This window comes from Rhinopithecus roxellana, chromosome 9, assembly GCF_007565055.1.
Source record: "Rhinopithecus roxellana isolate Shanxi Qingling chromosome 9, ASM756505v1, whole genome shotgun sequence".
NCBI lineage: Eukaryota > Metazoa > Chordata > Mammalia > Primates > Cercopithecidae > Rhinopithecus > Rhinopithecus roxellana.
In genome coordinates this window covers 120,245,070-120,256,446 of record NC_044557.1, presented here as the reverse complement: position 1 = coordinate 120,256,446, position 11,377 = coordinate 120,245,070, and the positions used below count along the sequence as shown (strand labels likewise).

Sequence of the window (11,377 nt, the reverse complement as noted above, 5' to 3'; positions counted from 1 at the left end):
CAGGAATGTAAAAGATCTTTGCTGTGTTTCAAGTAGCCAATATAACGTAGTGGCTGATAATAACCTATTACACAGCCATTTTTATGAAGTAGATAGTTGGCTGGGAAACTGAAGGACAGCTCAGGACAGAAAAGGGACTTATAAAAGCCTGTGCTTTTTCTGAAGATGTTTTTAGAGGCAAGTAAAGTTGACTGCAAAAGGAACAGACCAGAGGTCTAATGGCTGGCTGATAGTAATTCATTCTTGAACAAGGGAAGGCTTACTACCAAATGATCATGACAAGGACTGCGATGTAGGTCTGGTGTGCACAAGGAAGAATTAACCAGGAGAAGGCGAATAAAGTTTAATTATCAGTGCATAGCTCTAGAGGGAATGATCATAAGACTTCATAGAGACATCTTGTTAATATTGGTCATAGTCTTACCTCCATGCTAAACGCAACATGTGAGTGTAAAAAAAAAAAAAAAAAAAAAGGAGAGAAGGAGAGAGAGAGAGACATAAAAACTGCATCCTTCTTCTTCTTTAGCTAAGAAAAAAAAAAGAAAAAAAAAAAAACCTCCGTAGTTTCTTAATTGATCTTTACCCAACTGAGAAAGCTTAGCATTCAAGATGCTGTAAAGTCAATATCACTCCCTCCTTGACCCTTATCCTTATCATATTACCCTCAGTTAGCCTAGGTATTACTGGCTGCTCTTCTTTTTAACTTTGCCACGCCCAAGTCTTCTCTGACCTACTTTGATACAATTTCTACAGCTGTAATAGTGATAGTCTCTAAGGAGTTTCCATGATGTTAGAGAACAATCTCCCAACATCCTCAACAGCAGTGGGGGACTGATGTTAAACATTCTATTTTTAAATAAGAAAACTGAGTCCTAGGAGTGTTAGGTGCTTGACAAAGAAAATCTATGACTCAATGGCAGATGAGCTAGAGGAGACTACATTTTATATCTGTCACTCCAATTTATCTTCTGGTTTAATTGAATCAATTTCAGGGGTTAAATAATTCAAATATTTAAGAAGCAAAAAGGAAAGAAAATCCAGGAAAATAACATATTTCCAGAAAAAAATCTGATAGCAAATACACATATTTTACTGAAGAATGGCTCACATATTTAAAAGAAATTTAAAGAAAAATAGCCCAAGCCTTACTGGTGTATGATAGGAATGAATGAATAAATTCTCTGATCTTTAATCCAATTTAGTAATAGATGTCTAGATTCCTGGGACTTAGACCTAACCATAGGGAAAACTGTGAAGTAATAGATTTCCCTTTGGGGTCCACAAGCATAACTCCCTTGCCTTTATTCCTAAATTCTGTGTCTGGTATTGCCTGTCTACTTGCCTGTTTATAAAAATTCATTGGCAAGAAAGAACTGAAGAAATGAATAAAGTAGTATGAAAAAAGTTCAATATATACTAGATTCAATAATTTTTTAGGTTCCTTCCTGCTATGATGTTCTGATTTCATCACAGTCTGTGCAATTTTCCATTTAACAGAGGATAATATGTCCAGTTAAAGGAATTATTATCTAATTGTAAAATTTCAGGCCTGAGTGATTCAGGTGGAGGACACTTTACTTGCATTGCTAAAATATTACATTGGTAGCCAGGTTCTTTTGCCTACTCACAAAACCAACCTTAGTTCTAGATCTCATAATAGTACAACTTCCTAAAAAATAATTGTACTCCCTTTCACCTGATTTCCCCCCTAAATCTGAGGAAATTACTGGCCTGCCTATCTCTGACATGAAAATTTAAGACAAGATAAATTTTAAGAAACAGAGACATGAAAAAACAGTAATTGTGGTTAGAAAGCAAGATGGATCAATAGTTGTTGACTTAGTCTTTCCCATCATATAGGGTCTACATGTTTTTGTCTAGGGTTACATAATGAAGTAATAAAGATTTTTACAAGACTGCAATAGGAATCCCAAATAATCCTAAATCAAAGATTATCAGGAATTAAAAAAATATCCAACATCTTGACGAAAAAAGCTGAGTTAAATAATGAGCTACACTAAAAATTTTGGGAAAAGACATGTAGATTAAGAATAATAAACTATGTGCACTTGGCTTACTAGTAAAATAAATAAGCCTATAAAAATTTGCAGTAAAATATCAGTAGCCAGAAAACCAGAAATAGAAGAGAAAAGCTGAACAGTAAAAGAGATGTGGAATAAGTGGTGGTAATTTACAATTAAATGTGCATCAAATTTTATCTTTTATCCAGTTATATTGTTAAATATACATTCTCTCCCATTTCCCAACTCCCACCTCAGTTCTTAGAAATTTCACATAGAATTAAAATTTTTTCTGTAAATATTCTCATACTACCATCATTTTGTTGGGTTTTGTTCCTCTGAAATAGCTACCTATTCCTGAAAGTAATGCTTTCAGAAGAAAATGCCTGCTTCATAACATACTCATATGTAGTTCATTTTCTCCAAGTTTCTTTGACTGAGGTCCCTCAAGTTTATATTTGAGGTTGGAAATGAAAATAATTATATACATGGGGCCAAAGACAATTATGCTAAAATTATTAAGGACTTACTCTTATCTAGATTTACCCCAAATGTGCTAGTAAATTACATTAAAGTATGAGAAAAATGCAAAAGGCATGTTCTAAAGTTCCATTTAAGGAAATCAGCTTAGGCAGTATTTCCAAACACTAATGGAACATTTAAAATCAGACATTGCTTAAAATGATAAAGTAAATAAATTAAAAATAGAAAAGCAAGTAATTTCACTTTGGGCATAATCCCAAAGCCAGCTAACACTCTAAAGGATAAAATACAAATTTAAAGTTTTCTAATTTTTCCAGGTACATAAACATAAATTGATTTTCTATGACCATTCTCCCTTTTTTATGTATGATCATGATAGAAAAACTAGGATGTGAACAAAAATTAAAGAAAAAATAATTCATTTTATTAAAAAGTGAGCAAAGCAATAGTAGATAGTGATACTGAACACAGGGCTGGCCACTGCTTAGGAAGCAAGCATACATGATGAATATTACGCTGGAAAGGGCCTTCTTAGTGATTTTGACGGAATAAAACATTTGCAGATATCTTGGAAGGTAAGAAAGTTTTGTGAGTATTAAAGCCGATATCCAACCAGAAAAACAATTCTACCTCCCAAAATAAAATAAAGTGTATGTTTAAACCAGGAAATTCAGAAGTTGATAAATACTAAAACTGAACATTTTTACACTGCAGTTAAGCTATTTTTGGGGTGTAGCCTTTGAATAAACTCTTATAATCATCTTATATTCACTGAAGTGATTTTCAGTGATTTCCTTCTATTCAAAATCTTGGAACCTGCTTTCAAAGGGATGGGACATCCTTAAAATGAAGGCTTTTCCATAACTAAATCTTATTAAAAAGGAGCCAAGAGGAACTTGTCATATTCTCAAAGATGTTCATATTAATAACAAATTGTAGCAAGAGCCCAGGGCTTGTAAGAAATGCAGAAATATTTTACTTATAATGTTCTTTTGATTTTGCCTTTACTGGTATGCCTATCTCTCCCATTAAGCAAAGAAGATAATTGTTTGGTGACAGATAATATAGTAGAAAATGATCATAGGAAAATGGAGAACCGCAGCTCTACTGGGCTGGTTGAAAAAATCAGCAATACCCACCATAAGTAAATTAACCTAATAAAGACATGAACTGAAAGTGCAGGAACTCAGGCGCTCAGGTGGGGCCCCACTGGTAATTCTGCTGTGTTAATGTTTAAAATCTCTCACAAAGGACTAAGTTGAGAGAAATTGAAATTTTCAGTAGCTAGCAATGTTCATGGAGTTTTTCTCTTTATAACACTCTCCAGTCTGTTTCGGTCTATGATTTAATAAAGCAGCAGATGTAACAGCTTTGAGTTCCTGGGTACCTCGTGTATTTAAAGATACTCCTAGCTGTGGAGTGAATGCCTCCAACATCTTCTCACCAGTGCTATTACAAATAGGACCCGTATTTTTGGGAGAGGATATAATTTATGCTGAGTAGAATGAGAAAAAAAGGTTAGTCTATTTAAATATTTCATAAATATCTCTTTCTCCTCCTTTCTCACTTTCTTTCACCTAGGCCCTCTGGCTGCCCGTATCAGAGTGACTGACCAAAGGGCAGTTGGCAGAAGGACCACTGTCCCAACAAAGGCCTTCAGACTCAGTGGAGAAAAAAACAAGGTGCTTTGACCACCACTTACTGGGATGACAACACAGTCATCATCAATCAAAGTAGACTTGAAGATTAAAGGTACAGATATTTCAACTGTTTTTAGCCCATGTAAAAATATCAAAACTCTTCTATTTTACATAACTGATCATAGAAATCTTTCCATATAAGATATTTTTCTGAGTTAATAATCAGTTGTATGTAAAATGGGACTAGAAAATAACAAAACTCGTACCATATACCAAAAAAAAAAAAAAAACAAAAACTGTCATTGCATTATTCTTCAAATACTTGTATTTTACTTAAATACAATGTACAACCAAAACACTTAATTACAGCTCTAATATTTAAGGCTCCAAAATTGTCTAGATAATGAAGCCCAAAGTACCTTTGGGGTGAGGGAAGGTGGTTCACGGAAGGAGCATGGCAGACATTTTCTTGGTGACATTCTTTATATGTATAGTTCTATTCTGCTTCTCTTAAAAACCAACTCACTCAGAACAGAAAACCAGATAAGCTAGCAGTGGCTGAGGGGCCATAGGATGTCATTGTTTTCACACCTCCCAAACTAAAAGTTAAAATAACTTAAGATCACAGTGGCAATTTTGTTTTTCTGTAAGAAAATGATGGAATTGAAAAGTTTGAAATTTATGTAAAAAATCAACTTGTAAAAATGAAAAAAGCTTTCCTTATTTTTTTGTAAACATAGATATATATATAATTAGTGAATTCTAGATGTCCGTTTAACATGTTAAATTATCCTTTTAAAAAGAAAAAAAATCATTGATAATTTAGAAAAAAAACTTACTTAAATTGTAAAGAACCATGTTTTTCTATTTTGGGTGATATATAACTTTTGTTATATTTTTGGCTACATGACTGGCTAGCACATTATGTCCATTTATTTAACATAATATATTTGAATACCTATACTTACTCACAAAAGCTAAACTGTGCAAACTGCGTATCTTTTGATGAACACACAATTAGATTCAGCATCTGAGGTTGCCTCAAACAGCTTTACAAATTTGTTATGCCTGAAGTAGAAACTTTATCTGGGGCTAGGCGTGAGGGAAGAAAGGCATGAAGTAATATTAACGTATTTCTAAGGTTGCTGAATTTATTTAAATAACAAGTAGCAATGGAGGTTACAAAACTCAAAATTGTATAGCAATGCTAATTTTGTATTATCACAGAAGTCACATTTTTAGTTGTTGAACTTTAAACATAAGCCCTATTAATCTGCTAGGAACCATGTGGTTGAATACCTGTGGCTGAAGGCCTCAACTTTTGAACTCTGGGTGTCACAGGGTGGCGGCGTAGGGGACAAACAAAAACACCACTGTCCCATCCCTTGGAAAGACCATAAATTAAGATACCAATAAATATATTAAGTAATGTTTCTTTTTTTAAATATGTGTACCAAATACTAAGCCACAGGTTTGTCCTGGAATGCCATCTGAAATCAAGATTGAAATTAGTATATAAATATAATATTTCTATGACATAGAGATGTAATAATACAAATAATATATATCTGAGAATCTGCTATGATCTACCTAGTCTTTATTTTGCGTGTGTGTGTTTCAGGTTGACCTACTTCATGGTAATTAGCTATAGCCCATATGATATTACTTTAAATAATGTATTGGTTTCACTAGCTGAAATTAAAATAAATCCAAAGGCACCCCGGTCTTGGTTACATGTGATTGTCTACCTGTTGCTACTTAATTAACTAGACTCACTCTCCTTTAAATTACTTACTGTTTGAATTTTGTGGAAATCCCGGCAAGGAGGATGGACCGTTCATTCCGGGGAGAAGGACTGGAGGAAGGCCGGGAAGTCCGGGGTAGGCTGCTGGCAGGCCGATGCCGTGGAGAGAACTGCTGTCCATCATGCCTGGCTGCTGTACCGTCAAGCCCAGCACGTCTGAAGCTTTCTTTATACGATCAAGTTCTTGCTGTGCCATCAGCTGCCGAACCGTGGTCGGAGCCAAGTAATCTTTCTCCCGATCGAGCTGACTGCCAACGGTCTCCCTCACTTTTGAAATGTGCTGTTTGGAGAAGATGTGATCTCTGATGGACAAGCGGGCAGAGTACTTCACCCCACAGAGGGTACACTCTGGTTTGGTGCCTTCCGTTCCACTTTGATTGATCATGAAAGGCTTCCCTATGTTAATTTTAAATTTCTTTTCCTTTGCCCTTGCATTTTGGAACCACACCTGGACCACGCGTTTGGGCAGACCAATTTCATTCCCTAGCATTTCACATTCTTGCATGGTTGGAGTTCGGTAGTCACTAAAGCAAGCTTTGAGAACCTTGAGCTGAAGATTGCTCATTTGCGTTCGAAAACGCTTGTGACCCGGCCTATCATTACTTTTGGATTTAAAGGGATTGGTGGATCCGAATGGATTTGGGGAGCTCGGGTCTGCTATGCTGGACGTTTCGCTGCGGTCGGCGTTGTCATCCGGGTCATCTGTGATGTAAAAACTTTGGTCGTGGTCGCCATCTTTGTCATTGAAATGGATGGATGGGCTTGTGAGAGAAAAGAGAAATTTGTCATCGCAGACCTCTGTGGTAGGTGTGGTTGCGGGTTTTGGCAGAGTATCCAGAGTTTTTGGCTCTTTGGGAGACAAAGCCGGTTTCGCATCTCCGGAACTTCCTGTGGTGCTTTCCATTTCAGTGTTTCCCTCGTCTCCGGTGGTGGCGTCACTGATTGCTGTATTAATCGATGAAGTCTCATCAAAATCGGTTTTATTTTGATCATACCCAGCCTCAGCAGGAGGGGCATTTAAATTCTCTATATCCTCAGAACACTCTGCTTTAAAAGAAGAAGGGCTTAAAAGATTCTTCGGCGACAGCTCTGCTGTTTTACTAACAGGTGTTGACACTGTAGAAGCCAATTCATTCTCACTTGATAGATCAATTTTAGTTAATGGCAAAGATGGGTAATCAAAATAAATGTATTTCTGTGGGCTTTCTCCCCCATCTTCGGTGGATATTAAAGGGCTTGGTGGCAAGCTGTAACCTGCCTGCTTTCCTTCATTCCAGTGCCGAGAGCGAATGTGGCTTTCTAAGGCCGACTTTGCTTTAAACAGGGCTCGGCAAAACGGACACCGTTTATGAGACTGTGCTGGACCCACCGCCCGGAACTGGCCTTTCCTCTCCCGCGCTCGTGTATTCTGGAACCAGACTTGCACCACCCTTTTTTTCAGCCCTACTTCGCGTGCAATATGATCAAGCATTTTTCTGGTAGGATTGGAATCCAGCAAGTATTTTTCATAGAGTATTTCCAGCTGTTCCGGGGTGATCGTGGTTCTCAAGCGTTTATCTCGGTGTTGATCTTCACCACTATTCCCTCCTTCTTTTTCACTGCAATTATTATCTTCTTTATCGTCCAGTTTCCTTTTTAGGGAAGCAGCAACGGTGGTGGGGGCTGTGGTGTGGGAGGAACTGGCCTGAGGTGGCATTTGAGTGAGGGAACTGCCCAGCAGTTGTCCAGTCATCAGCGGATTGTTGGGGTCGAATATCATGTAGGGCATATCCATGGGCCTTTCCAAAAACGGAGAGTGAAGGAATTGGTTTTGAGCAGCAAGGAAGTGCATGTGCTGGTGTTCCTGCCAGAGTTCCAGAGTTGGAAAGGCAACTGTACACTGATCACATTGGTATTGTAGTAACTGTGGAGGTAGACTGTTCTGGAGAGACGTCATGGAAATTTGTAGTGGACTGGAAGGGACCGGTGTTTGAGAGGCTGAGGGAGGTCTTCCGATAAGTTGGGGTTGTTTTGGCGGCTGTGGCTGTGGCTGTGGCTGGGCTGTGGATGCCTGCGGTGGGTCTGAGGAAGTCGATGCTAATGGCAGGGTTGGTTTGGTGCCTTGAGAAGGGGGAAAAGGGTCACTCTGCTTTGGCTTTTCTGCGGGATATTCAGGTTTTGGAGAGGTCTTCTCAGGTTCTGGTTTGGGTGATGGAATCAGGGGGGTGCTGGTCCCAGAGCCAGAACTTGCTGCAGGGGCAGCAGTGTTTTTGGCTGCATCCGTTTGGCCAGACACTGTGCAATGCTTGTACACCACTTGATCAGTGGCATCCATGGAGTCTTCTGTTTGGCTTTCATCCTGGGCATCATCATCTTCATCCTTGTAACACTGCTTTTTCTGATGCGTAATCAAGTCAAAGATCCTGGGGAAAACCACATTGCACTTTTTACACTGGTACTGCATGTTGCTTGTTCGAATGTACCGTTCATTAGTGAGTTCTCTTTTTTCATTATCTTTTGTTTCTGCTTGATTCTCATAACTCTTTCGTGCTTTCTGACGAGCATTCTGGAACCATACAACAATAACCCGGGTAGGCAGATTGAGAACAGTGGAGAGTTGTTCTATTTCATCATCTTTTGGGTAAGCATTTGTGTCAAAAAAGTCTTGCAGAACCCTAAGCTGGTAGTCAGTAAATCTCGTTCTAGAAGACCTTTTGCTGAATGATGCATCAGATTTATAATGTTCTAAAGAGGTGGGCTGTGGATCAATTCTGATGTCTTCTAAAACCGTTATAGGAGGGTTACTGAAATTGTATGGCGAATCTTTATTTCTCTGTCGTTCCTTAAAAAGCGTATTTCGAAACCAGTGTTTGATAACTTTTTGGGACAGGCCAGATTTCTCTGCCATTTCCTGGATCTGTTCTTCACTTGGAGAATTATTGATGTCAAAATAAGCCCTCAGGATTTTTAGCTGATCATCTGTAATTCTTGTCCGTGGGCGCTTGAACTGCGAATGTCTTAAAAAGTTGGGATCTAATCCGAGTTGCTGCTGGCAAAGTTGGGTGAGGTCTGCAGACAGTGCGTCCATCTGTGGCAGCTGCAGGGCAAGCTGGGGAGGAAGTGCAGGGTGTTGCACAGGTTGCATCATAATGGAAGGAAAGAGTGGCAGGTCCAGAGAAACTGGCAGTTGGACCTGCGGGGGAGCAGAAGGTGGAGGAGGTGGGGGAGGAGGAGGAGGAGGTGGTGGTGGTGGTGGCGGGGGAGGAGTGGGTGGTGGGGCTTGTAGAGGAGTAGAAACTGTGTTGGGGATCTTTACAGGACCCATAGAAGAAGGCTGTGGAGGAGCCGGAGGCAAGGGAGGAGGAGGAGGTGGCGGGGGCGGCGTTTCTGGAGAAGATGGAGAAATTGGATAAAGCTTGTCATAGGCCTCCCTGTATTGACGAGCAAATTTTTCTAGCGCTCCATATGGAAAAAATTGTCCATGTACATGTTCTTGGTGACTCTTTAAAATAAGAACATTGGAAAACAATTTACCACATGTTCCACATTCTAGTTTGTCAGTGTTTTCGCCTTCACCACTTTTGCCCTTCTTCTGTACCTTCTGCCTGTTTTCGTTATACTGAATGACCAGTTCAAAACCAAAGTTTTCCAATAACGCTTTGGCAGCATTTCCTCTGGCCCCTGAAGCTATTCGGGGTGGTGGGATGGATGGTTCCAAGGATTTTTGCTTCTTTGTGTCTTTGCCTTCTTTGAGTCCTTCACCTTCACTTACAAATTCCTGCTTTGGTTTTTCTGGCTTTTCAGAAATATCTTCTGCCTCCTTATAAGACGGCGCATCCTTCATGATTTGGCAGTCTGCACTCACTATGTTACTTTGCTCTTGTTTCAGTAATTTGCTTGCCTGCTGTTGCTGCTGCTGCTGCTGTGGAGGTGGCGGCTGCTGCTGCTGTTTTTGAGGCTGCAGCTGGGGCTGTGAGGTTTGGTATTGTTGTGCTTGTTGCTGTAGTATCTGGAGTTGAGTTTGGCCAACGTGATGTTGGGTTTGAATCTGCTGCTTTAGGTCTTCAAGCAAGGAGCCAGCCATTCCTGTCATGCCAGGCATCCCAAATGTGGCAGAGCCTGGCAAGCCCAAATCTGGCCCCAAGCTAAACTCCGTCCCAGGTATGTAAAATGGAAAGAGAAACTGAGGCTGCTGAAACTGCAGCAGTGCTTCTGGGGTCATAGGAAAATGCGGCAAAAAGGCTGGGTTTAGGAACTGAGGCTGAAAGAATGCGGCTTGCTGTTGCAATTCGTGCTGTAGTTGCATCTGAATTTGTGCTGGTGACTGTGGTGGGTGATGTGTAGGTTGAGCAGAGATTAATTCAGGATTTTGCTTTTTATTTAATTCTTTGGCATCTAAATGGGTATCTTTGCTGTTTACAGCTGCTAAACTCATGGAATCTAACATCCCTTGGCCAGGGCTGTTAACATTTGCTGCAATGCTGTGCCCACCAGCCACATGACCACCGGGCTCCAGCTTTGCAGCCCTAGCCTTTGTCTGGTGGAGCACAGACCTCATGTGGATTTCCAGTGTTGAGCTTTGGCTGTATGCAACATTGCAGATGCTGCACTTGTAGGGTTTGTTATCTGTGTTGCTGTTGGTTTCTTGTGGAACAGGACTGGAGGCTTCCTGCAAAACTTTTTTCAGCTTATGCAAGTGAGAAACTGAATTATAGTGGACCAAGAGAATGTTCTTTTGGGTGAATGACTCTTTACACACTGTACATTTATATGGACGAGATGGATCGAGGAATTTTTCCATCGTAAAATTGGGCCCTTTTCTAAAAGGTAAGGTCCGCTTTGGTTCAGAGCCCATGTCATCTGGAATAGAGCTACTATCACTTCCTACAGGACTTGCTTTCCCTTCGTGGTCCACCTCGTACTCTCTCTCCATTTCCTGCTCTAGGCCATGGTCATCCTGGGCCATCGTTTCAGTCTCTGCCCACAGTTCTCCATTCACGGGCAAGGAGGCATACAGCTGTTGAAGTTCGGCTTCACTCAGTTCGGGATGGCCTGCTTCCAAGTGTTTTTTTAAAGCCTGGAATGTACGAAAACTGCGCTGGCAGAGGTTACACATTGTCGCAGCCCGAATTGCATGATACTGGGAATGTATCTGAAGCTTCTGCATAGTTTTGAAAGCCAAGCTACAATGGTTACAGCGATACTTATAGACATGGCGGTCAGAAACAGAGAGCGGTTGCCTTTTTTGCTGTTCATTTAATTGATCTTGCAGTGTGTCTGGGATTTTCACATCCTTACTGCTATTTTTATTCCATTCTGAGACTTCTGAGGGTTCTTTAGGTGGTTTCTGCTCCTCATTCTTTACTTCCACATTAACCCTTGAATCCTCAAGACCTGCCATGCTTTTGTCATCCATTGGACTTTCACCTTTAGGAAAAAGCACAAACATC

At 40.1% G+C, this 11,377-nt stretch overlaps 1 protein-coding gene across 1 annotated transcript in view; it reads right to left on the bottom strand.

The window, feature by feature from the left end:
* The window catches only part of ZFHX4 (zinc finger homeobox 4), a 194,199-nt gene that overhangs the window by 5,084 nt on the left and 177,738 nt on the right, over nucleotides 1-11,377 (bottom strand). The window contains exon 10 of the mRNA XM_010388845.2: nucleotides 5,940-11,354. Within this exon, the coding sequence (XP_010387147.2) occupies nucleotides 5,940-11,354 (5,415 nt within the window). The remainder of the gene's footprint in view (nucleotides 1-5,939; nucleotides 11,355-11,377) is intronic.